General features: G+C 57.8%; 2 protein-coding genes across 5 annotated transcripts in view; one reads left to right on the top strand and one right to left on the bottom strand.

Annotated features, from left to right (window-relative positions):
• The window catches only part of ARAP3 (ArfGAP with RhoGAP domain, ankyrin repeat and PH domain 3), a 59,768-nt gene extending 40,296 nt beyond the window's left edge, over positions 1–19,472 (top strand). For 2 of the 4 annotated variants that reach the window (XM_030573100.1, XM_030573104.1), the window contains 20 exons: positions 1,120–1,251; positions 1,345–1,498; positions 2,303–2,405; positions 2,814–3,012; positions 3,325–3,388; positions 4,058–4,221; positions 6,009–6,221; positions 6,632–6,737; positions 7,736–7,883; positions 7,965–8,033; positions 9,340–9,414; positions 9,690–9,804; positions 10,458–10,586; positions 11,430–11,563; positions 12,132–12,214; positions 12,628–12,663; positions 13,926–13,989; positions 14,084–14,221; positions 15,859–15,897; positions 17,467–19,472. In XM_030573100.1, coding sequence (XP_030428960.1) covers positions 1,120–1,251; positions 1,345–1,498; positions 2,303–2,405; positions 2,814–3,012; positions 3,325–3,388; positions 4,058–4,221; positions 6,009–6,221; positions 6,632–6,737; positions 7,736–7,883; positions 7,965–8,033; positions 9,340–9,414; positions 9,690–9,804; positions 10,458–10,586; positions 11,430–11,563; positions 12,132–12,214; positions 12,628–12,663; positions 13,926–13,989; positions 14,084–14,221; positions 15,859–15,897; positions 17,467–18,084 — 2,783 coding nt within the window. In that variant the 3' untranslated portion in view covers positions 18,085–19,472. The remainder of the gene's footprint in view (positions 1–1,119; positions 1,252–1,344; positions 1,499–2,302; positions 2,406–2,813; positions 3,013–3,324; positions 3,389–4,057; positions 4,222–6,008; positions 6,222–6,631; positions 6,738–7,735; positions 7,884–7,964; positions 8,034–9,339; positions 9,415–9,689; positions 9,805–10,457; positions 10,587–11,429; positions 11,564–12,131; positions 12,215–12,627; positions 12,664–13,925; positions 13,990–14,083; positions 14,222–15,858; positions 15,898–17,466) is intronic. The other 2 variants (XM_030573102.1, XM_030573101.1) reach the window with 2 other exon arrangements.
• Positions 19,473–22,126: 2,654 nt separating this feature from the next.
• LOC115656192 (proteinase-activated receptor 4-like) lies at positions 22,127–25,157 on the bottom strand. Its single transcript, XM_030572598.1, has 2 exons — positions 25,142–25,157; positions 22,127–24,987 (listed from the first exon to the last, which is right to left on the bottom strand). The coding sequence occupies exons 1-2, from the start codon at positions 25,155–25,157 to the stop codon at positions 23,945–23,947; spliced, it is 1,059 nt and encodes a 352-aa protein (XP_030428458.1). The 3' UTR covers positions 22,127–23,944.
• Positions 25,158–26,079: the final 922 nt, after the last annotated feature.

Raw genomic sequence — 26,079 nt, 5'->3', positions numbered from 1 at the left:
CACAGACCAAGAGGTTGGGCCATGCCACCCTGCAGTTCACTGAAACTGAGATCCACTCAGTTCAGGGGTTTCTTAGTTAACAGAGACTTTCCTAGCACCCAGTATTTCGTCTTTCTGGGAGCCTAAACTCCAAATGAATCCATTTTACTCTGTATAAAGCTTATACAGGGTAAACTCATAAATTGTCCACCCTCTATAACACCAGTAGAGAGATGTGCAAAGCTGTTTGCTCCCCCAGGTATTAGTCACTAACTCTGGGTTCAATAATAAGCAAAAGTGATTTTATTATGTATAAAAAGTAGGATTTAAGTGGCTCCAAGTAATAACAGACAGAACAAAGTAAGTTACCAAGCAAAATGAAGCAAAACAAGCAAGTCTGAGCCTAATATATAAGAAACTGCATACAGGTAAATCTCACCCTTAGAGATGTTCCAATAAGCTTTTTTCACAGACTAGACTCCTTCCTAGTCTGGGTCCAGCAATCACTCACACCCTCATAGTTACTGTCCTTTGTTCCAGTTTCTTTCAGGCATCTCTTGGGGGTGGAGAGGCCATCTCTTAAGCCAACTGAAGACAAAATGGAGAGGCTTCCAGGCCTTTTATATTCTCTCTTTGTGGGTGGAAACCCCTTTGTTCTTCTGTGCAAAATCACAGCAACAAGATGGAGTTTGTAGCCACCTGGGCAAGTCACATGTCCATGAATGATTCAGCTTACACTATTGTTTACATGTTAGTTTGAATGTTCCCAGGAAAGTTCAGATGTGGACTGGCATCTCCCAAAGTTCACTGTCAGTTAAGTGTTTCTTGATTGGGCATTTATTGAGAATAGTTCTTTCTCAAGAAGCTGAACAAATGCTTCACTTGAGGCTACTTAGAATCAAACACATTGAGATACGAGTACATAGCCAATATTCATAACTTCAAGTACAAAAATGATACAGACAGCATAATCATAACCAGCAAACTACATCCTTTCCATAGACACCCCCACTTAACCTCCTCTGTACAAGATCTGGTACCACCATAAGACCCTGGTTGCAACAGTGATCTATATGGTCACAGTTCATGTCAATAACGTCACATCCAGTATGGCCGTTCTTAGGTTATTGTGTTTGGCAGGGAGCCCCAACACACAGGAGCTGAGTTTGGAAGGGGTCTACAATGAGATCACCCAGCCTGTGGTGCACAGTGGCTACCTCTACAAGGTACCAGCCCTCTCCAAGTTCTCCAGCACCAGGAAGAGCAGAGATGGTAGGTATGGGCCAGGCCCCTTGGTGGCTAGGATGGAGAGAGGCTGCTCGGTGTGGCAGGGGCCTGCCTTTGCTGACAGTGTGTTCCCTGCAGAAGTGCACCGTGTCTGGTGCTCCCTGGAGAAGTCTCTCCTCTTCTACGAGACTGACAAGTGTGCTGAGTCAGTGGGGAAGGTTGAGCTGGCTGACATGGTCTCGCTGGGCGTGAGCAGAGCAGATGGACTGGCCAGTCCTGGGCCTCCGGACAGGTATCCTGCCCCAAGGGGACATGCCCCTTCCCCGTCCACACCCCAAGGCATGCCCACCTTCTTCCACCTCAATTGGCATCCTGGCCGGAGCACAGGCAGGTTACTCCCTGAAATCCCCTAGGGCCCAGGCCCTCACCAGGACCCCCATGTGGTGAGTGGATCAGAGGCAGCAAGACCCCCAGGCACTGGGTGTGGGCAGGCGGTTGGCCATGTCACTGCCCTGCAGGGAGAGGCAGGCAGCCACCCTGGGGTCTGACTGAGCAGTTCCAGGGCCATGCACTGGGGAGGCAGGGGGATTAGCAGTGAAGGGGCACTATGCCCTTACGCTGCAGGGGCTGGGTCTGCTGAGTCCCTGCAGCCAGCAACCTGCCCCATGAGGCTATCCATAACCAGGCCCTCCGAGTTCGCCCCACTGGGGCCAAACCTTCACCACTGGGGTCTCCTGCTTGGTGCTGCAGATGTCCCAGTGAAGGTTACCTAGTGACCCTGGGCCCCCTGCTCCTGCTGCCTGGGGGAGTCGCACTCTGGCTCCTGTGTGTGGGGAGGCAGCTAGAGCTGGACCATTTGGAAGGGCTAGCTGCCCTCCAGCCACCTGCTGGCCTTGCGCCCTGGGCCTAGCCAGCCCCATGAGCAGGGCCAGTCCTCAGGACCTTGGCCTCCATGCAGCAGAGCTCAGTACGGCCCAGCCTCAGGCCTCGGGGAGGGTCATTTTCACTGCTGGACCAGAGTGCAAGGGCTGTGGGAGGCAGGGCACTGGGCTGCTGGGGGAGCCCTGCCCCCAAATGCCTTTGCCTTCATCTACAGGTCCCGCTTCACCTTGGAGCTTTTCCTGAGTGGCGACAAAGTGCAGCAGCTGGGAGCTGACAGGCCAGACACCCTGCTGGCCTGGGCCAGCGCCATCAGCAAGGTGTGTGACATGGTCACCCAGGGCACAGGCCCAGTGCGGCACCGTGCCTAGCAGCACCAGCCATGAGCCGGACTGAGAAACTGCTGCTGAGAGCTCCAGCACTAACTTGCCTCGTCTCCCTGGCATGACAGACCCGCCCCCACACTGGCATGCTGCTGGCTGGGGGGTCCAGGATCCAATCAGCATCCCTCCTACCCGCCACATAAGCATAGCCCCCCACCCTAGCACTGCCCCCCTTCACACACACACACAGGGTATAATGCTCTGCCCTGGTTCCATCTCCAATGCAGGGCATAGTCCTTCAGCTTGTTCCTGCCCCCCCTAGCAACCCAAACTGGGGCACAGCCCTCTGTGATGCCCTCACCCTGCACTCAGCCTGGATTTAACCAGTCTCTCCATTCCATGCAGTGGTTCACACCGCTTAGCTGTCACTGCCTGCTGGGCTACGAGTTCCAGAGAGTGGGCCGGTTGCGCTACAGATCCATGCTCAATCCTGAGCAGTGGCTGCAGGGCTTCTTCATCCTGCAGAAAGCACACCTGTTCTTGTGCCCAGGGGAGGAGGGCGCAGCCGAGGACAGCATCAACCTCCGGAGGCTGCAGGAGCTCAGTGAGTACAGCCCTCGCCTGTTCCAACTTTGGGAAACAGCAGCTATGCCCCACTCCCGTGGGGCTGCATTGCAGTGCTGGGTGAGTGAGCCCTGTGCTGTGTGGCTGAGCGCTGTTCACCACCAGCCATGCCCCAGCCCAGAGCGGCTGCATTCTAGTGCTGGGTCAGTGACTGCATGTATACAGTATGTAAAGCATCGGGGATCTTTCTAGCTGACCCTGAGGGGCTCAGTGGGAGCCCGTTACTGCGCGAGGTCTCTCCCTGGCCCATAGGTAGGATTTGTGTCTGAAGTCTCCATTTGCTCCTGTGCAGGCGTGGTCCCCCTCACTGAGACTCCTGAGAAGAAGGAGGTGCTGATCCTGGTGGAGATGGGGAGGTGAGCTCTGCTGGGACATGGCACAGGCTGAACCCCAGCCACCCTCTCGCGGGATGCCCTGGGCAGATGGGCAGTGCCTCCTGCCTGCAAAGAGGCGTTACTGGGCCAGGGTCTGGAGCAGACTAAGCCTGGGGGGGAATAAACACACAGACAGCCTGGTCAGTGGACTCCCAGGGAGTGGAGTCTGGGCACAGCTGGGGGAGAGGAGCCTGCCTGAGCCCGCATGGGGGCAGGGGGATCTAATCCTTGCCCCGGGGCGGGAATAGAGCTGTATTTGCTGGGCCAGTGCAGGCTGAACAGCCCCGCAGTGGGCTCCTCACCACAGTGGGCAACCTGAGGCTCACCCTAGATTTTCCTTTTGTTTAATTCTCCCCATTGCTCTGAGCCCCACTGGAGTTAGCTGATCTGGGGCTGGGAGGGCACGCTCCAATCTGTGCCCCCTCCCCCCGCATCTTCCCTAAATGTCTGCCTACCCCCTGGGGCTTGGGCGGGGGCAGTGCCTGTAGACAGGCCTGTGTCTGGCGGGAGGAGCTAGCCAGCTTGCCTGTGCCTGCACCAGTGGGTTGTCCCAGGGGCAGAAATGGAGCTGGGGTGGGGGTGCAGTGGGAGTCAGGCCCTGCACTGTGTCCCCAGCTGGGTTTCACCGCCTGCTCTCTGCCCTGTCCTCAGGACCTTTTACCTGCAGGGGGTGACGAGGATGGACATCGCAGCGTGGTGCGCGGACATCCAGGCCTCGGCGGGGGGACGGGGCAACGCCCTGCGTGACCAGCAGCTCAGCAGGAGTGATATCCCCATCCTTGTGGACAGCTGCATTGCCTTCATCACCCAATACGGTGAGCCCCTCTGCTTGGGGCTGGCCTGGCGCCTCCTGCTGGGTTCTGGCAGTGCTGCCAAGAGCCTTGTGTAATGATGCTGTCCTTGGTGGGACCCAACTGAGAGTGCCAATTCAAGGCAAATTGCTTAAAAAGGGGCAGTTACAGCCCAAGGCTGGTGTTTTCCACCTCTAAGGCAAACCAAACCAGACAGACAGAGAGGACTTTGGTTTTACCCCAGTGCCTAACCACAAGTCACACAAGCAATTCCCTTAAACACTCCAGTTTCCCAGTATCACCACCAGTGCCACTTGTTACAGGGACAGATAGTTATGAAAACCAACATCCCAGTAAAAGAAAAAAAGGTTCTCTCAATCCCAAAGAATCAAGCCCAAGACCAAAGTTAATATACAAATAAGATCTTACCCACAAATCACGCTGTTGCCGATCGTTTAGAATCTAAAATCTAAAGGTTTATTCATAAAAAGAAAAACATATAGATGAGATCTAGAATTGGTTAAATGGAATCAATTACATACAGTAATGGCAAAGTTTTTGGTTCAGACTTGCAACAGTGATGGAATAAACTGCAAGCTCAAATCAAGTCTCTGGAGTACATCCGCAGCTGGGATGGGTCATTCAGTCCTTTGTTCAGAGCTTCAGTTTGCGGCAAAGTTCCTCCAGAGGTCTGAAGCAGGACTGAAGACAAGACGGAGGCGCTGCAGCAGCCTTTTATAGTCTCTTGTCATGTGGTCTTTCTTTCCTTGTTCCAAAGACAAGCATTCAGGCACATGGCAAGAAAAAACCTTCAGAGTTCTGTCCATGGGCATGTCTCTGCATACCTTGCTGAGTCACAAATTTGTTAGTCTCTAAGGTGCCGGAAGTACGCCTGTTTTTTTTGTGGATACAGACTAATGAGGCTGTTATTCTGAAAGGTGTATCTGCGCTCTCTCAATGGGTCAGTTGCGTAGCTGATGGTCCTTAATGGGCTATCAAGCAGGCTAGGCAAAGCTGACACCAGCTTGTCTTGGGTGTCATCCAGAAGCACAGCATAAGTTTGAAATACAGACAGTATAGAGCCAATATTCATAACTCCAACAACAGAAATGATACACATATAGCATAGTCATAACCAGCAAATCATAACCTTCCGATAGACACCTCACACGACAACCTTTGTACGATATTTGCTGCAAATATATAACAGTGGTTGCAACAGTGATCTATATGGTAACAGATTATGTCAACAACATCACACCCTGTGCCACGTTCTCCTCTGCGGCAGGTGGCACTGCCTCAGGGGAAGTGCAGAGCTGCCTACTTGTCCGTCAGGCATCTCCTGAGATGGCATGGGGCAGCCACTGGGAGCAGGCTGCAAGGGCATGCTCCAGCTACCCCAGCCCCCCCGACACACACTGATCTGGGCCTCAGAGGGCATGATCCGAGCTACTTCCCCCCCACACACACACACACTGACCTGGGCCTCGGAGGGCATGATCCGAGCTAATCCCCCCCGTCCCCCGCAAGACACACCGGTCTGAGCCTCAGAGGGCATGATCCAAGCTACTCCCCTCCCCCCGCCCCCGAGACACACCGATCTGAGCCTCAGAGGGTGCACTATGATCTACCTGCTTATGCCACCACCAACCCCCGCACACACACACACACACACACAGATCTAGAGCTAGGAGGGCACACTCCTCATTAGTGCACTACCTGCCCCACCCCTGCATTGGCAGCGCTGATCTGGACTCCCCCTTTAGCATGCAGTCCCACGACATGGTCTCTCTCACGCGCTCTGCCCACAGGACTGCGACATGAAGGCATTTACCGAAAGAACGGGGCCAAATCCCGGATCAAGGTGCTGATGGAGCAGTTCCGCAGGGATGCTCGCAATGTCAAGCTGCGCATCAGCGACAACTTCATTGAGGACGTGACCGACGTGCTGAAGAGATTCTTTCGAGAGCTTAAGGACCCCGTCTTCACCTCAGAGCTGCACCCCCAGTGGAAGGAGGCTGCGGGTACTCATCTCCCTGCCAGTCCTCCCATCCCGGGCTCACCACGCAGCAGCTGTTCTCTGCCTTGGGTTCCCTCTCACCCTGGCGCTCCTTCTCCTGCCACCAAGGGCCACGTGGCAGGGACAGACCTAGGCCAGCCCAGTGCTGAGCTCCGCTGGTGGGGGGTTCTCTGGGCCCCATTCTCCCCCTGCCCCTTGCTCCATCATTTGCATCAATGCACAGAGGGTGGGAATCATCCCAATCTGACCTGAAGCACTGGTCCCATGAGGGGCTGGGTGATTAGTGTGAGTGTGGGTAAGTTGGGGCACAGCTCCCTGCCAGTCCGTGCATGGTCTGGGACCAGCAGCTCATACCCAGTGATGGTAGTTGTGCCTTTGCGCAGTGTTGTATTTGTGACCGTATGCTTCCTCCAGCAATAGCCCTGAAGCCCCAACGGCTGGAGCGCTACAAGGAGCTGATCAACCGCCTGCCCCGTCTCAACCGCAGGACACTGGCTGCTCTGATTGGTCACCTCTACCGGTCAGTATGTCCCTCCTTGGGCAGAGTGTTTATGTCCCTTCCTCAGGGAACAGCATGGTCTTCTAGGAAATCGGGGGAGCGTCACTGGCTAACATGGTTCAGTCCAGACTTGCTGTGTCCACTGTCTGCCCCCTTCACTTCCTACCTAGCTTCAGGGTCTCTGGGTCCCCCGGGGATATGGAGTGACCAGTGCCAGTGGTGGGTGATCCAGGAATAGAGTTTGACAAATGGCCCTGGGAGGAATAGAGTTTGACAAATGCCCCTGTCTCTGAGCTGTGCGGACAGGCTGGGGGGATCGTGCAGTTAGTCTGGGGCTGGGCCTTCCCTCTGGCAGCAAAAAATGGCAAGCAATTGTGCAACCAAAGGTGGCTTGTCTGCATTTCTCAGAGGTCGGCACAGACCAGCTTGCAGGGTTAGCATTCTGTAATCTTCATGAGTTTTTTTTCCCCTTTCTCCCCAGTTGTTATCTTCTGGTTCCATTTTGCCAGAAAATGTCCCATAGTTGGGGCTTCATACTTTCATCTTCTTTCCATTTTCATTTTATTTGTAACTTTTCAGAATTTTCCCAACACCGGAAGAGTCACGGAGCAGCCAGATGCCAGTCAATTCTGCCCTTTGCTGTATGTGACTTTTCCAAAGGTGGAAATATTACAAAGAACACAGAGGGAAATTGGAAGAAGTGGGGGAAACCCGCTCCAAGGCCATCACACGTTCAAGTGCATTCAGTGGCCAAAAGGGGGAAGAACAAAAGGCCAAAAACTTGACATTCAAAGTGTTGAAATTTAAGTTTTTAATTTTACATTTTGATGAAAAAAGTGGAAAATTTCATAACCCTATGACTGTTTTTTCCCCGTGGAAGTAGATAAAGGTTTAGAACAAGAAGTTCTGCCTGACTCCAGCAGCTGGATGAGTGGTTCTGAACGGCCCAGCCTCGTCCCATGCTGGGGCTGCTGGGCACATGCTGAGAACTCTCTCTGTCTCTTTGCCCCGGCTTGCAGCGTGCAGAAATGTGCTGACTTCAATCAGATGAGCACCAAGAACCTGTCACTGCTCTTTGCTCCCAGCCTTTTCCAGACAGATGGCAAAGGGGAGCATGAAGTCAAGGTGATGGAGGACCTGATTGACAACTACGTCTGCATTTTCAACGTAAGCCCCTCACTTGCCCCACCTCCCCCAGCACTGTCTCCTCTCCCTCCTACACCTCACGTTCCTTCTCTTGCCCGCTAGATTGACGAGGACCAAGTGTCACAGATGGATCTAGAGAACAGCCTCATCACCACCTGGAGGGATGTGCAGGTACTGGCGCCATGCACTCCCATGTCTTGGATCCTTTTGCTGATTTGTCCATTGGCCTCTGCTTGGGCCCATGGACGTGGGTGAGCTTCCATGGTGGAGGCAGATGGCTAGAGAGCAGCCCAGCACAGACCCATGGCTGCAAGTCCTCTGTCCCTGCATAGATCCCACTTCCAGCATGGGCTGCCCTAGCCACACAATGGGCCCTGTGTTTGCTCTGCAATGAGACTATCTCTTACAAGGCCTCCCCAGGAACAGGAAAGGGCCCTGCCTCCCCGTGTCACCCTGCCCCAGGCCTTTGCTCTCCTGGCACCTCTCCTTGGTGGGTGGGGCCCCCAACCTGCTCTGTAACCCCCACCCTTCTCACCCCCGGCACTGGTCACAGCGTGCAGTCACTCTGGATGCTGTTGTCAGATGTGTTCTCAGATGCTACCGGTGTGGTGCTCTGCTCTCTCCTTGTTGGTATCACTCAGCTGCGTGCGTGTGTTCCCTCTTGTGCTGTCCCAGCTTTGCAGATAGCTGACACAGCAGACCCGAAGAGAACCCCCAATGACCACAGAGTCTAGTAAGGTACGAAGGCACGTTGGCCAGGTTTATTGCCGTTTTGGACACAATGATAGTTCCCCTAGATTGTTACTCTAGTAAAAGGCTTACTACTAATATGTGCCCACGGTCAATGGTCTCGGCTCAGTTAGTGGCAGGACTTTCCACTGCCCCCTCGGCCGGACAAAGACATGGCCCCAGAGATGCATTCTTATACACAGGTACAAACAAGTTACACATCACTCCTGACGTATTGAGGTACAACCCTTCTACGTAGCAAGGTACAACCCCTCTACGTAGTAAGGTAGCGCCTCTCACCTTGTACATGTTGATTTGAACAAAACAATTCTATCCATCATATTATCCTTTTGCCCCTGTCATTGGGATGGGTCAGTCTGTTCCTTGTTATCTGTGTGGAATGTGCAAGTATGTGAATGTTCTGATCTCTAGTGTTCAGTACCTTTTAGGTATGCATCTTCCTGCAGCATCAGCCCTTTCCTTGCCAGTTTCTGTGAGCAGGGCCTGCCTCTGGCTCACAGCTTCACTTTGCTTTATGTTAGCAAAGTCTTGGCCATTATTTTAGTTCAGGCCTCAGCCTCATACTGGGCCTTTATCAGGGCCTTCACTTACTACATATGCAAGCCTCCCCTTCCCCAGCTCCCTGCAGGCAGATGCTGAGAGCTGTTGGCTCAGCCCCACCCATGCCAGTCTCCCAGTCCAGCACTTCTCCCAGGCTTTGCCCACCCTCTGCCCTCTCTCCCCACAGCTCTCACAGGCTGGAGATCTCATCATTGAGGTGTACCTGGAGCAGAAGCTGCCAGACTGCTGTGTCACCCTGAAGGTGAGTGAGCATGTCTTGGCTGCAGCCATGGCTTGACCAGAGCAGCTGCATGGCCCACCCTCTGTATTCCAGCCTTGCTGTCAGCTGGCCAGGAGTCTCCAGGGGTCCGGAGCTACCCTGCAGGGTGGGGAGATCTCCCAGCACCTGGTGGGTGAGGGCACCACTCTCTGGCTAATTCCCATCCTGCTGCCAGCAGATTCAGTGGCACCCAGGGAGGGCTCAGGCCTTAGCCGGAGTGGGGACTGGGGATGAGCTGCTCTCTGCACTTCCCACAGGTGTCGCCTACCATGACTGCGGAGGAGTTGACCAATCAGGTACTGGAGATGCGCAACATGCCAGCGAGCCTGGACATCTGGCTGACCTTCGAGGCCCTGGAGAATGGGGAGCTGGGTGAGTGATGGGGGCGCCTCTCCACTGGGCAGGCTGAGGGCTGACTGGGTGATGAGAGCGTTTCTCCACTGAGGGGGCAGGGGCTGGCTGAGTGACAAGGGTGCTTCTCCATTGGGGGTGGGGGCTGATTGAGTGACAGGGTGCTTCTCCATTGGGGGTGCTGGTTGGGTGACAGGAGTGTTGTCTCTATATTGGGATGGGGGGCAAGGGGAGTAGTGGGGGGGCACCTCACCATGGGGGTGGGGCCTGGGTGAGTGGCAGTGGAGACAGGGGGAGGGATGGGGGTGGCCTTTCATAATTGGAGTGGCGGGCTGAATGGGGTCAGCACTTCTCCATGGAAGCAGCAGTAGTTGCTCACCATTGGTTGGGGGTGGGTACTGGGAGGGGGCCCATAGGGCTGTGTGGGGAGGAAGGTTGGACCATTCCGTCCATGCAGCGCTCACACCTTGGATCCCCTCTCCCAGATGCTGCAGAGGCAGGGGGTGCCCATGCCTTCTGACAGCCCCACGCCCTGGCACAGCATGGCAGCACTGGCCCTGTCTGGGCTGTGGCAGGCCTGGCCCTGCTGAAGGAGCTGGACCCTCCCTGGCCTCAGGGCCCACGGCAGTTCCTGTGGTGCCCGGGGTGCAAACGGCTTCCTTTCCTCTCCCTAGAGCGTCCCCTGCACCCCAAGGAGAAGGTCCTGGAGCAGGCTCTGCAGTGGTGCAAACTACCTGAACCCAGTACCGCCTACCTGCTGGTGAGGAAGGTTCCCATTGGAGAAGGCAGCTGTCTCTTCACAGGTAAGCACCACCCACCTTGACTGGGCTGCAAGGCCCTGCTTGAGCCCAGGGCCGTTCCTGCGGAGCAAGGTGCAGCACATGCAGCAAGGCCAGCTCCTGCTGCCTAGGCTCTGGCTCCAGCTCCCTCTGCCCATGGCCCCAGTCCAGCCCCAGCCCTGGCCCCAGCTCCCTCTGCCCATGACCCCAGCCCCAGCTCCCCTACCCATGGCTCCAGTCCAGCCCCAGCCTCAGCTCCCCCTGCCCATGGCCCCAGCCCAGCTTGGCAACAGATCCCCCTGCCCATGGCCTCTGTCAGGCCCTGCCTTGCCCATGGCTCTGGCCCTTGGCCCTGGCCCAGCCCAGCCATGGGACCCAGAGCAGCAGCACTGGCTGGTCCCCATGACCCACCCAGTCTGTGGCCTGTGCTGAGGCAGCCTGCGGGAGGTGGGGGGGAGGAGGGGTAGTCAGTGCCTGTTGTGTGCACAGGCTGCAGGCTGGGAGTGTGCAGGCCACTGAGTGAGCTGTGATGCCACGACCCCAGGCTGGGCCAATCCTCACACCCTGGAGGTGAAAAGAGACTTGTCCTGTTAGTGATGCTCAGAGCCAGCCAGGGCTGTGAACCAGTGACTCCTGCACGAAAACCAGGGGGACAAAGCCAGAGTGAGGGGGACCTTGATCCCTTCTCTGCTCCTATTGTCTGACACTCCCCCAGCTCCTACCATTTGCCCCCCACCATTGTCTGACAGACACACCCTGACCCCTTCCGCTCCTAATCCCCATCCCCAGCCTGCTCCTGCCCTGCCCAGACCCTCTCTCTGGGTGCCCAGGACATTCCTCACCCCCTTGTTCTCCCCTGTCGTGCAGGTGCCAAGCGCGAGAGCCCTAAGTGTGGGGTGCTGAAGTGTCGGGAGGAGCCCCCAAAACTACTGGGCTGCAAGTTTCAGGAGCGATACTTCGTCATCCAGGATCACAAGCTGCTGCTGCTGAAGGAGAAAAGGGTAAAGCAGGACCTAGACCTGGCACTCTGGGGCAGCCCAGACATGTGGGCAGCACTGGGCTAGGAGGGGGCCTGCCACATCCCCTGGGATCAGGAAAGCTCTCCCAGAGATCGGGCAGCCAGGCCAACGCCCTGCTCTGCCTCCAGCCGTGGGAATGGGGAGGAGCTGCCAGACCTGGCTCTGAGGGGCGGCCATACGGCCAGCTTGTGCCAGGGGAAGGTTCTGGATTCTCTCTCTACCCCTCACACACCCGAGTCTTGGAGCCCTTTCCCCCTGTGCAGAGTGGGGGGCCTTGTCCCACCCCGGAGGCTGGTTGAGAGGGGTGCAGGTGGAGATAGGAGGCCTCAGGGAGAGGAAGGAGGGGTGCCAGTGAGGCTGGAAGGGCTGGGCTAATGTGACAGAGAGCAGAGCGAAGTGAAGGGCTGGGGGAGAGGAGGGGAGCTGGCAGAAAGGGGAGAGCAGGCTGGGGCTAGTGAAGGGGAGGTGTGCAGACAGGGAGGGCAGGGCAGGGCTGGGCGAATGGGGAATATCCATGGGCAGGGCTGAATGTCTCGCTCTCTCTTCCCAGAGTGCCCGGCCGGAGCGGGAGTGGCCCCTCAACATGGCCAAGGTTTACATGGGGATTCGGAAGAAGCTGAAGCCACCTTCCCAGTAAGAGTCAGGCTTGGGGTGCAGGACTCTTCCAAGCGGTAACACCTGCCCTGTTGGTAACCTCCCCACACCCTCTGCCCAGAGCCGGCCCCAGCACTGTACCTGGCATCTGTCAGTACCCCAACTTCCTGGCCCCGTTTGCCTGGCACTACCCCTAACCCTACCCCAGACTTGTCCTACAGCCTCGGATGTGACCTTTGCCAGGCGGAGCCCTGATTCGACCTTCTTTGTGCCAGGTGAGCTCTAATCATATCACCCAGCTGCAGTGCCCCAGCTCCAGAGCCAGCCTGATAGGGACCTGCCAGTCTGCCCCAGCTCTGACACTGCAACCCCCAAGTCCAACCCCCCTGCACCCAGAGCTCTGGCTCTAGCACCTGCCCTGGACTGACTGCGCTTGTGTCCCTCTGCTCTAGGTGGGGATTCACTCTGATCCTGGACAAGCAGCATCTGTGAGTACCTTGTGGGGTCCCCTTGCCCCAGGGATGCAGGATGCTGGGGTCCCTGTAGCCATGGCCTGCTGCTCGGGATCCCCAGTTCCAGTCAGGCCATTGGGATTCCCCTTCCCCCAGCCCCGGCAACTAGGGGTCAGGAACCTGTTGCAAGGAGCTGGAACCTGAGAGCAGACAGGTTCTGCCAGAGCCACTAGCTGCCCATCCTGGTGGCACAAACTGCAGAGCATCAGCAGCATGGACACTGCCTGTTCCCTATCGCCTCCTGCCCCACTCTCCCCCACTGGCCCCTGCTCCCTTTGTTGCATACACATGCCTCTGCCCCTGAATTCACTGCTCCCCACATGAGCTTTCCAGACTTGCTCTGGGGCTCCAGACCCACCACGAGCTGCACCTTTAAGAACGCCTAGCACGTGGCCTCCTGCAGCCCCGGTTCCAGTGGAGAGTCTGCTGGCCCCAGCCCATCCCCTGTGATGGGCCAGATGCTTGTACACCCCCATGTCCTTCCTCACAGTCTGAGTCCCCATCCAGTGAGCCTGACAGTGTGTGGTCCTGATGGCATGTTCCCACTGCCCCCATGAGCTCATTGCATCTCACACTGCTCTACACAGTATCCCTGGGACAGCTGTGCACCCCCTACCACCACTGCCAGCCCCCAGAGCGCTGTCCCTGCCCCTGTGCTCTGCTGGAGTAGTGCTGAGCAGCCAGCAGGCCCCGCTCGGGGCTGGTAGCTGGCAGTACTGCTAGGGATACAAGCAGCTGCATGACACCAGCCAAGCCACTTCCCTTTTCTTTCCCCTTCAGTCCCTCTGGCCTGGCATGTGACCCCTGTGGTGGTGCAGCATGAAGGCTGAGAATGGTAACTGCCCCACAGCCAGGGAGTCTGGGGAGCAAGGCTGGGCTGCCAGCTTTCTCCCCTCACATGCCCATGCCATGTAGCTGGAGGTCCAGAACATTGGTGGATTGTGACTGTGGAAAGCTCTCAGCACTACACAGAGGCGCTGCTGGCATTGGCGCTAGTTAGAGTGAGCTCCCCGGGCTGTAGGTGAGCTGATCCCTGCTGGGCTCCCAGCCCCCTGGCCCCTGTTTGGGGAACTTCCCATCTTCAGCCAGCCCCTGGGGAAGCTGAGAGCCAGGCTGGCAGGGCCCTGCAGCTGGCTGATGCCATTACAGAGAGCTGCCCTGGATAGCACCTCCCTCTGTGGGTAGCAGCAGGTGCCAGATCGCCAATATCCAGCCAGTGTCTCCTCCTGGCTCTGCAGGTACCTGGCGTGTACGGGGCAGGCCGAACTGTGGGACTGGACCACCAGCATTCTGAAGGCTCAGGTGGGTGAGAGCCAGTGTACCAGACATGCTACTGGCCTGGAGCAGGGTGGGGGCTGGGAACGCCAAGCAGTGACGTGTTGGCACTCTCATGCAGCATGACGACCTGCGCCCAGTGATCATGAGACGGCGCTCCTCCTCCGACCTCACCAAGCAGAAGTTTGGCACCATGCCCCTGATCCCTCTGCGGGGAGACAATACAGATGCCACCATGCTCTCTGCCAACCAGACACTGGTAAGGCAGTGCCAGCACCCCCAGAGCCTTGCAGCGACAGGCTGCCAGCCCAGTGCGCCACCTCCAAACACCCCCACCCAGCTCCAGACAGGGTCAGGAGAACCAATGAACCACGCAGGGTTGCTGCAGACTGTGTCTGTTGTGCAGGGCTGCCTCTCTGTGCCGTGAGTGTGAGAGCTGGGCCAGGCTGGGCAGGAAGTGATCTGAGTGTGAGTGAGGCTGGGGCTGGGCACGGTGTGGGTGGGGCCATGTTTGTGGGTGGGACTGCATCTGCGGGAGCCTACCTGTGGCACTGTGTCTCTGAAAGGGGGCTGCCTGTGGGACTGTGTTGGCGGGTGGGGCCGTGTCTCTCTGGGGAGGGCAGCTATGATGATCAGGTGTCTGGATTTCAACCAGAACGCCCAGTCTAAAAGGGATCCCAGTGACTGTCCAGTTTGTGGCGCCGCACAGCAGGGCTGGCAGGCTCCCTGCTAGTGGAGCCTGCCAGCCGGCATATCCCGCCTCCAGCTGCTGTGCATAGGGGCAGCCGGCATATCCCGCCTCCAGCTACTGTGCATAGGGGCAGCCATGAGGCTCTGCATGCTGCCCCCACCCCAAGCGCTGCCCCCTCAGCTCCCGTTCACTGGGAACTGTGGCCAATGGGAGTTGTAGGGATGGTGGCTGCAGACGGGGCAGTGCGTAGAGCCATCTGGCCGCACCTCCACGTAGAAACAGGAGGGGGGACATGCTGCTGCTTCTGGGAGCTGCTTGAGGTAAGCGCTGCCCGGAGCCTGCCCTGACCCCCTCCCAGGCCCCAACCTCCTGACCCAGCCGTTATCCCACTCCTGCCCTCCAAATCCCTCATCTCCAGCCCTGCCCCAGTACCTGCACCTCCAGCCAGAGCATTCACTTCCCGCCTTGTGTCCCAACCCGCTGCCCCAGCCCTGATCCCCCTCCTGCCCTCCAAGCCCCTTATCCCCAGTCCCGCCCAGAGTCCACAGCCCCAGATGGAGCCCTCACCCACTCCCCACACTCCAACCCTCTGCCCCAACCCAGAGCATCCTACCACACCCTGAACCCCTCATTTCTGGCCCCACCCCAGAACCCACACTCCCAGCCCAGAGCCTGTACCTCCTCCCACACCCCAACCCCCTGTTTCACTTGGAGCCCCCTCCCATACTCTGAACCCCTTGGCTCCACCCCCCGCCCGGAGCCCCCTCCTGCACTCAGAGCTCCTCATTTCTGGCCCCACCCCAGAGCCTGCACCCCCAGCCGGAGCCCTCATCCCCTCTCGTGTTTCAACCCCCTTAGCCAGCCCAGTGAAAATCAGCTAGTGAGTGAGGGTGGGGAGAGCAAGTGACAGATGGACGGGAGGATGGAGTGAGTGGGGGCCACCTTTGTGGGTGGGGGCTGCCTGCGGGGCCATGTCTGCGGGAGGGATTTCCCCCGGGCTGTGTCGGGGGGGAAGGGGGGCTGTGCCTGTGGGCAGGGCTGTGTCTGTGCAGAAGTCTCAGCCCTGCTGCGCAGTGAGCCGTGCACCCCGTGCGTAGCAGTGTGTCCTGCCTGGCCCCACGTGAGGGGTTTGCTTTCCCCTTTCCTGCAGCCTGACCCCTCTGCACTGGTGGTTGCTTACTCTCCCCGTCTCCCTCTGTTTCTAGCGCCGCCTGCACACGCGAAGAACTTTGTCTATGTTCTTTGTAAGTATCTGCACGTGGGCTGCATGTTTCCGCAGGGTGCCTTGCTGTGTGCCATGCTGTGCCATGCCGTGCACAGGGTAGGCTGGGGATCTCTGGATTAGCTGCAGACACAGCACTTCCACTGCACTCCAGGGCCTCCGCTCACACCCTGCAGGCAATCTGCTTTCCTGGGAGTGCCGACCAGGCATGGCCCGTGCAGTGCTGGGAACCTAGCTCTGAGGAACATGGACTGGAAAGTGGAGACCCTAGCCACGTGCACTCCTTAGAGATCCCATGCCTCTTCTTTCATGCTTTGGTGTCCTGGCCAAATTCAAATCTGGGTCAATCCACTTGGCCTCCCTAGATTCCCCTGCTCCTTCAGTTGGGCATGGGAGTCCCCTTTCTTTGCTGCCCTAAATGGCTGTTACCATGTGCTGTCGAACAGCTGCCGTATCCCAGCCCAGAGATGGGTGATGCAGCCCCATCCAGCAAGCGCCAGGCAGGCATTAGCATCGTTCTTACACTCCCTGCTGTTGCGAAGAGCCCCCCAGGTGCTCTGTGCTGTGATGTCACTGCTCAGGTCAGGTAGCCCTAAGGGCACTTCTGAGGTGTCAGCAGGAAAGGACTGTTTTCATCCCCCTTTCCTCCATGTGTTTGGAGCCACCTGGCCCCATCATGCCAGCCCAGGGCTGCCCACGGGGATCTGAGCGCATGTGGAAGGAGCATGCCAGGTGGCTAGAGCTGGGGGGCAGGCTGGTTCTGCATGGCTTTGTGCTCTGTCTGGATCCCCTGCCAGAGTCTCCTACAAGCAGGGAAAGAGCCAGGGGGTGGAGGCAACGTGGCCAAGCTGGGCTGGGAGAGGCAGGGCCTGGCACTCAGAATGGCTCCGATTGGTGCTGAATAGCATCTGGACCAGGGACAGCATCTATCCATCCAGCTGATCACTCCAGCTTGGACTTGGCCTCAGCCCTGCTCTGGGTGCCTGGACATGGGCCCCTTTCACCCAGGCAAAGTCTGGCTTGGTAGGCGTTGAGGGTGGTGTCAGGCTGGGCAGAGGGTAGGCTGTCTGGGATGGAGCTGGCCAGGGGACACACCCTTTGTCCTAGCTAATGGCTGCTCCCAGCCTTGTCTGGGGCAGGTGCAGAGCTGGTGGCTGAGAAGGCCCCAGAGTGGCAGTGGGGCAGGAGAAGCCCTTCCTGCCTAGGGCCAGCCCAGGCCTGGGGGAGGCTAGACTCCCTGATGTGAGTCAGGCAAAGGAGCCACTTGGACCCAGCAGCTCCCCCTGAAGCAGGGGCAGCAGCCTGGGGCTTGCGCGTGCACACACACACACACACGTTGCTGGCAGTCATCCCAGAAAGGCCCTGCCACCACTCTCTGGCAGCCACCTGCTGCTCCTGTGGCTCCTGTGCTTGGTGCACAGTGAGGGCCCGTAGGTACCTGCTCTCTCTCTCTGCCCCCCAGCCCATGTGGGGAGGGATCAGTCCTGCACAATGTTCTCTGCATCTGGGCCCTTGCAGCAGGGGACTCGCTCAGGAGGCACAGGGCATGATGCCCAGTCCTCTCACCTCTCTCCCCTTGGCCCTCACCCAGCCCATGAAGATGCACCAGGACTCAGTAGAGGAGCAGCAGGAGGAGGCAGTGGAAACAGAGCCTGTCTACGAGGAGGTGGGTGACTTCCCAGTGCTGGCCCCACTGGGGCTGGATGGAGGCCTCCTGGCTGAGCTGTCCCAAGTGCCTGCTGTGGACAGATCCAAGAAGCCGGCCCTGTTCCCAGAGCAGCCTGCACCTCCAGCACTTCACTCTGCAGGGCCCATCATCTCAGAGCAGAGAGCGTCTGGCGCCCACTTCACCAAGTCGCTTTCCCTTGAAAGGGGCCTGACCCTGGAGCCCGAAAAGACCCCGGAGTGGGACAGGTCCCCTGGGCTCAAAGCCACCCAAACAGCCTCGCTCCAGAGAAACGTGGATCTTCCCCACATGCTGCCTGCCCTGGGGAGGGAGCAGAACTGGACCCGGAACCCTCCATGCGCTGCCCTGCTGCCCCTTCCTCTGGAGCTGTCTCCCAGCTCCGAAACCCCACAGGACGGCACCAAGAAGAGGAGTGCTCAGCTGCCCTCGCCCATCAACGAGAAACTCATGCAGGAGCTCAGCAGCATCATCCTCAAGAAGAGCGAGTGCCAGGCGGACGGGCCTGGGCAGCAGGTCACGTGACCTTGCATGGCAGGGCCAGCTGCAGGTAACATCCTGTGATGCCTGAGCCCTCTCTGGACACTCCTGCCTCACTCCCCATCTGGCATTCCCAGGGCTGGCTGCCATATCCTCACCTCTCCCCACCCAGAGGAGCCCAGCAAGCCACCCCAGGACGGGACACACCATTCAAGCCTCCAGCCCTGCCCTCCCAGGGTTCCTCCAGCTCTCCTGCCTAGGCCAGGGGGTGTCAGCTAAAGGCAGCAAGGGGGACATCTCCAGGCGCTTGTTAGTGGGATGCAGAAGTCGGCTCTGCCCCTTAAGGCATTGAGCCAGAGCAGTGTCTGCCCCCAGAGCACTGCACCCACAGCAAGGGGACATGCCAGCTTCGAAAGCTCCACAGGAGGGCATGGGACTGGAACCTGCCCTGGATCATGGGCAGGGCAACTGAGGCAGGAGGAGGAGATTGTTCCTGAGCCCAGCTCTGCAAAGCAAAGGGAAGTCACTGAGAAGGGAAAAGAAGAAACTAAATTACAGGAAGGAGGCAAATTTTTGCAGACGTGCATTGTGCCTGGGTGTCTGCGTGGGAGGGGTGTGTGTGTGTGTGTGTGTGTGTGTGTGTGTGTGTGTGTGTGTGTGTGTGTGTGTGTCTATCTGGGTGGCTGAAGTGTGCATGACATCTGTGTGGGAGGTGTATGCGGTGGCTGTGTGTGGTTCCTGTGTCACAGTGCCTGTGTGGGAGGTGCATGTGATGGCTGTGTGTGGTTCCAGTGTGCACAATGCCTGTGCCAGCTGTGCAGGAGGTGTGTGATGGTTGTGTGTGGTTCGAATGTGCACAATGCCTGTGCCGGCTGTGCAGGAGGTATGTGATGGTTGTGTGTGGTTCGAGTGTGCACAATGCCTGTGCTGGCTGTGAAGGAAGTGTGCAATGGCTGTGTGTGTTTCCCGTGGCACAGTGCCTGTGCCGGCTGTGCAGGAGGTATGTGATGGTTGTGTGTGGTTCCCAAGTGCATGATGCCTATTTGTCATGTAGTTTCCTGCAATGAGGGGTTGCCCTCCTATGGGTGAGGGGTCCAGAACGAAGGGAGATGGAAGAAGACCCTGATTCTTGCTGTGTGGCTAGAGCTCACGTCCTGCTGGTGGCTGGTGGAGGCAGTTCCCATGGGAAGGGCCCAGCAGTGTTGGGTCCTCTCCTGAGAAGAGGGGTTCGAGGATGAATTAGGGGCTGTAGCCAAGGTCAGAGAGCAGCCAGGCAGTGAAGAGTCCTCCCTGCTGACCTGCGCTATGCCATGGCCCAGCACAACTCTGTGTATGTCTATAGTGTCTATATACTGTGTACATGCTGCCCGGGACAGGGCCCTGTTCCTGGATATTTATACCCATTCCCTCCACCTGCAGTGCAAATAAAAGACTCTTTTTGCAGCCAGAGAGTTCAACTAATGGGAGCTGAGCCACACAGGTGTGACCAGGGCATGTGAGCCACAACATGGGCCGAGCTGTGCAACAGGGCCTGGGCCAAGCCATGAGGTGTGACAGGTCCAGGCAGCTGGAAGGCTGTGACTGGTGCATGGGTGTCAGGGTGTGTGGTGAGCTGGGAGGGAGCAGGGGGTGCGGGAGCCAGAAAGGCATCGGGGTCCACATGTGTTGAGCAGAGGAGGGTTGGGGGTGTTTGCCTGGTGTCACTGAGTGTAGGGGAGTCAGGGCCCTGTATCCCCCACTTCCTGCAATTCACTGAGACTCTCAGCCAGCCAGCAAAACAGAAGGTTTATTAGATGACAGGAACACAGTTTAAAACAGAGCTTGTAGGTACAGAAAATGGGACCCCCCCTCAGTCAGGTCCATCTTGGGGAGTGGGTAGCCCAGACCCAGATTCTGGGCCTTGCCCCTCCCCAGCCAGCTCCCAACTGAAATTCCCTACAGCAGTCTTACCCAGCCACACACCCCAGCTAGTCCTCCAGCCTTTGTCCCGTTTCCGGCAGAAGGTGTCACCTGGCCCCAACCCCCTCCAGGGCTCAGATTACAAAGGGCAGCCGCCATCGTTTATGTGCTGGCCATCAAGTATCATCCCTCAGTGAAGTCACACTCTTATTTCCCATCACCATCTAGTATTAATGCAGACAGTAAACTAGTAAAACTCCTGTAACCCTTCTGCCCCTCTGAGTTGGCAGCAACAAGGGTCGGGTTCAGTATCCAGGCGTTCCGTTTCATTAATACAATGCAACCAGCTCAAGCCCCCACCCAGTGACCTGGGACAATTACATACCACCCCCCCCCAGGCGCCTCTAGGAGGCAATACTTCCCCACTCGCAAGCATGGAGTCTGAGTGTAGCAAAATCCTTTTAATAAAGGAGGGAAACAATGCGGCATCACGTTGGAGAAACACCACAAACAGGATTATAACACAAACCATAAGCAAAAAACCCACCTCCAAGTACGTTTGGCAATGTCCTTTCCCCCTTAGGGTCTTAAGTCCAATCACCCCAAAGTCCAACAACCTGAAAGTCTCTGATCAGTGCCACCCCAGAGTTCAAAAGTTCATCTGCAGAGTTTTATCCCCCCAGCCTGGGTGGAAATGGGCAGGGGGGGCACACACAGGGTGTTAAGGGGCACCTTCCATGGCCAGAGCCAACTGCTCTGCCTCTCCGTGGAGTTCTGCTGCAGCCTTCACCACAGCCAGCTCCACTACACCAGCTGTGCCACTCCTCCAGCCATCCCCACAAACCGCTCCACTCCACTCCACTCACTGTTCCATGGGCTGCTCCAACATGCTCCGCTGTGCCAGCTGCTTAGTGATAGATCTTCAGGCTCCCCCACTAGTTAACACAGCACTCAGTGATTTCAGCTCAGTAAGCATAGCTCTTTTAGTGATTTCAGCTCATAGTAGGGGAGCCCCAGTACTGGTGTACCATTGACCCAACATGAATTCAGCTCAGCAGCCTCTAGATGGACTCCTAATGGAATCAAAATTAGTTCTACTCTTCAACAGTGGAGAGAGAAGGATGTGCAATTGGTGTTCCAGGCCCTCAAAAGGGGCCCATACTATCAGGTATATACACACACCAGTCCCCAACCCCTCTCATTTCAATAGATTTTGGCACCCATGTCCCTTGTCTAGCAAGTGCTACTTAATTGATATTGAGACATCTTTGTCATAAAGCAGTCTCATAGTTCCTCATTCACATAATCAGGGTGACAACACTTTATTCCTCCTGCCCCAATAACAAAGAAATTGGGGATCCCAGAGCTGACAAAATAACCATCCCAGGCTGCCATGGGCTATGCTAGGTGGGGTGGGTGTGCCAATGCAAATACCTGAAATTCCTTTCCACACTCCCCATAATTCACCACCAGATGTCAGGGTAGAGCTCATCCTGACTCTGCTTACACTCCCATGCAACGTTACCAGGTTAATACTCCTTACTCCCTATTCTGTCACACCTGGCACCAGTGCTCACCCCAGACTGCGCTGGGGGAGGTCAGAGTTGTGGGCTGCCCAGGCATTGTGTTCCCCAGTGGCCCTGCTGCCAAGGCGTGAGCTGTGGGCGCTCAGCAGCATGTCTGTCTGTGCGGTTAGGAGCCTGACTCGGCCCCAAGTGTGAAGCCGGCTGTGACATGCTGAGTGACGCCACGCAGCTGGAAGGACAGGAGGCAGGGCAATTGCAGGCCCTTGGCTGCTGGGCAAGCTCCCCTCCTGGGGCAATGGTGCAGAGGAAGGAGCTGCTCTGGTGCACAGGGGCTGCAGTGTGTGGTGAGAGTTCCCTAGGTGCCTCCCCAGCCTCTGCCCTCAGTGAAACCTTCTGCCAGAGCCCTGAGGTGTTAAGCCTGACCCAGGCTGAGCAGGAAGGAGAAGCGGGCCCGTTCTGGAAGCAGTGATGCAGCTGCAGCACATAGACACAGGAGCCTAGCACCACAGGATGCCCAGAGTGCTGCTGGAGTTGGGCCTGTAGGCTGTCCCTTCACCCCTGAGCACAGGCCAGGGAGCAGCCATAGCCCCAGAAGGGCCGGGCTGAAACAGGCAGGACCCAAGACACCTGTGCTGTTTTGGCCTTCGGGGGAAGTCATGCTTCTCGCCATGGACTCTGAATGACTGGCCAACTTCCAGGCCTGTCTCCCACAGTGAGAGCTCGGTCTCCTCATAGCACAGAAATGGCTCCAGGCAGTGTCCTTAGACACAGAGTCCCTGCACTGCCCAGCCAGCCTCTGAATTGCTCTGGGGGCTCGCATGCTCAGGCCCTTCCTCTGCCCGTGGCGGAGCATGGGACATTCCTGCCAGGAAAGGCAGTGAAGGGGGGAGGGGGTTCCTGCTGCTTTGGGAGAGATCAGAGCCCACTGGATAGAAGGATGGACGTGAACACAGAGATTCTGCTGGGCCATGGGGGGGAGCCATGTCTGGGAATGCTGCTGCCATGGCAGTGGCTGAGATGATGCAGCTGTCAGCAGGAAAGCAGCCTCTGGCTGCCTGCTGGAGGTCGCGGGGGGAGCTGGGAGCTGCATCATGGGACAGCGCTCACCTGCGGGGAGCCCTGGGGGAGGGAAAGGGGTGGGGGCTGACACTGATGTTGGAAAGGGGCAAAGCGGGGGCCTCAAGGTTGCAACAGAGAGATGGTGGTCATGGCAGGAGCCTCAGTGGATGCACTCCCATCTGGGATCCTGGGCACATCTGGGGGGTTGAGGGTCCAATCAGGAGCCCAGGGCCAGAGCCAAGAGGAGGGTCACAGTGAGGTTTGGGCTCCAGCACTGGGGGTGCTCAGGGCTGCAGTGGGTCACCAAGTTACTGGCATGGAGCTGAGGCCAAGGTGTGGGTGTGGGGTCAGCCCTGGAGGATTCTCAGGGTCACACTGGGGCTGAGCTGAGAGCACCCTGCGGTGAGGGAGGGATGGGCTCCCAGGGAGCAGCTCCCCCACCCACTATCTCAGGCTCACTTGGGGGAGGAAAGGTGCCAGCTGGGGCTGTACATGAGACACACGAGGACACAGAATACAGTGAGGGTAAAATAACTTTGCCTTTAGTTTAATGGACACAGCTGGGAGCGGTGTCCATGCTGCAGATACCTGTTCCAGGATCTCAGCCTCCTGTTTGCAAGGGAGCATTTACCTCAAAACCATGACCCCAGCGTTGCCAATGCAGGGAAGCTGCCTGAGTCTGCAGCCAGCCAGTGGGAGGAACTGCCCTCTCATCTGAATGGGGGTGGATTCTGAAACCTAATGACAGCACAAACACGACCCCACTACTGAGCATCGCACCAGTGAATATTTTACCCCCTTGATCCAAACAGGCTGAACAGGGGCCAGCAGCCCCTCTGGAAAAATGGCCACGTTCCCCTGGCCGCATCTTAGCACTGCTCCACACTGTCAATACAACAACATGGCAGCACATTGACATGTGACAGGGGGCAGCAGCCAATGCAGGAGCTGAGTTCCAGACTCAGTAACCAGGGCCTATGTCCCCATGTGCACCCCTGACCCTGGCCACGTCTGGACGTCCAGGATGCAGCCGGTTTGCAGTGTGTGCCCCCAGAGGCCACGGGGACCCTGCTGCAGCTGGTGAGTCCAGCTCACTGGAATATGCAGAGCCTGAGGATACTGAGGGTTAGGGCAGCACCGCTTAAAAGGGAAGAAACTCAGCCAAGGACCCAGAGGGAGAAAGTGACAGTGCTGCTCCTGGTCCCTGTCTCCCTCTCCTGAGATGGCACCCATGGCATGGCTGGAGCTGCCCTCTGTGCAGCTCGCCCGGAGCTGGGACAGGGTGAGGTGTGGGCCCTGTGCCACAGAGGAAGCGCTAGGGGCAGAGCTGGGGAGCAAGCCATATCCAAACGCTTGGCAGTAGTGGGGGAAACACAAAGCAGCTTCCTAGTCCCCTCCCACTGCCTGAGGGCTCCCCTGGCCTAGGGCTGGCTCTGCTCGCTGGACCTCTGAGGCAGCACTAGCTTCTCGAAGGCCCTGCCTGAGGAGGACTTGTTATCCCCCCTCCAACAGCAGGGCCTGGCCCGGAGCCGGGCCCGGAAGTCATGAGAGACGTAGAAGTAGATGAAGGGGTCAAGGCAGTTGTTGAAGGCGCTGACGGCCAGGGCCAGCACATACCAAGTGTAGGTACGGTTGTGCCACTCGGGTTGGGGCTGCAGGTAGTGGAAGAAAAGCAGCACATTGCTGGGCGTGAAGCACAGGGCAAAGACGAGCAGCACCAGGACCAGGAGGCGTACCACGTGCCCATAGTGCTGCCCCCTGCGGAGCAGCCGCCACAGCACCCCGCCGTAGGAGAAGGTGATGAGCACGAAGGGCATGGCGAAGCCCAACACCACCAGCGTAGGGAAGTAGTAGGCCAGCTCGCGTTCCGTGTCTGGCTCCAGGATGTCATGGCAGGTAGTGATGTTCAGCTCTGGGACGTGCTGGGAATGGTGGTAGCGCAGCAGCGGGCTCAAACCCAGCCCCACAGCCAGCCAGACACCCACACAGACTCCCGCCGCCTGCCAGACATGCCGGGAGCCCCTCCACAGGAAGGGGTGCACCAGTAAGATGTAGCGGTCCAGGCTGATGCAGGTGAGAAAGAGGATGGAGCCATACATGTTCCCATAGAAGAGGGTGACCAGGGCACGGCATGCATAGTCCCCAAAGAGCCAGTTGTTGCCCAGCAGATGGTAGGAGATCTTGAAGGGCAGCAGGAGGGTGAAGAGCAGGTCAGCACCGGCCAGGTTGAGCAGGAAGAGGGTGGAGCTGCATTTCTTGGTCTTGGTGGCCAACACCCAGAAAGCCAGGGCATTGGCTGGCAGTCCAACCAGCAGCACCATGGAGTAGAGTGTGGGGAGGATCAGCCTGGTCAGTGAGCTGCGGAGGTAAGACTCCAGCGAGGAGCCGTAGAACATGGCGTTCCTGCTGGCCTCCTCACCGACTGGGAGATGGATCATGGCTCGGCCTTTGATTTGCCTGGGTGCTGCAGGGCCAAGAGAGAAGGGTTAGGGTGCTCCTACAGTCTGCAGGGCAGGAGCCTGAGCACAGCCTGCTGCCACCCCATGCCAGGTCTGCAGATCACCAATGCTCTGCCCAGCCCCTGCTTGGGGCACTGTGCAGGCAGGGGGAACTCAGACCCATTTGTATCCCCATTCTGCAGAAGGAGACCCAAGACCACAGAAGGCAAGAGGCTCACAAGGCCACGCAGAGACAGAGGCAGGATAAGAACCCAGGAGTCCTGGATCCAGCCATGTGTGTAAGCCACAGACCAGCCTTTCCATGATTGTAAGTAGCCACCAGAGGGCAGCGTTCTAGCACAACGCTGGATCCCAGTAGACAAGGTTGGGGAGGGAAGAGCTGATGGGGAAAGAGACAATCTTTGAGCCATACTCAGCTCTCCTTCAGTGCTGGGAAAGGTACCCGCTGCCATTAACCCCTCCTCCAGGCAGGCGCTGGATGGAGTCTGTCCCCAGAGTGCTGTCCACATGGAGGGAGGTTGGGTTCACACGAGGCTCGGGTGGGAAGGGGGGGTATTTTTCACCCCAAGTGATGGAGCTGGGTTGCTTTACCCTGGCCTGAGGCCCTTTGCCAGCTGAGGACGAGCTCTGTCTAGCCTCCGAGCTCGGCACTCCCACTGACAGATCTGAGCTCCCTGGCACTGGAATACCAGGCTGGGCTCTGCGTGGAGTCCTTTCACCTCTGGGATTACCCCACTGCAGCCCAGCGGGAGCCGCCCTAGACCCATCACCCAGCCCTGGCCAAAGAGACACCAAGTACTGGTAATATACCATACTGATCACACCCCTCCCCCCTCAGCAGCTCCCTGGAGAGGGCAGGGGCAACTTCTTGGGGGGCAGATGTTTGTTGGGGGTAGGGGATGGCTCTTGCTCCAGCTGAGGAGCAGGGTTGCATTACCAGGCCAGGCGCCCGCCCTGAGAAGCTGCCAGTGTTACACTACCATTCCAAAGACAGGACAAGCATTTGGGGGAGGGGCCCTTGGTATGGGGGAACCAGAGGGAGGTGCTGAGGTGGACTTGGAATAGGAGCAAGGACGGGCAGCCAGGGGGAGCTGAGG

This window comes from Gopherus evgoodei, chromosome 8, assembly GCF_007399415.2.
Source record: "Gopherus evgoodei ecotype Sinaloan lineage chromosome 8, rGopEvg1_v1.p, whole genome shotgun sequence".
Taxonomy (NCBI): domain Eukaryota; kingdom Metazoa; phylum Chordata; order Testudines; family Testudinidae; genus Gopherus; species Gopherus evgoodei.
Note: the sequence above shows the minus strand (reverse complement) of the source record. Positions and strands in the feature narration are given on the sequence as shown.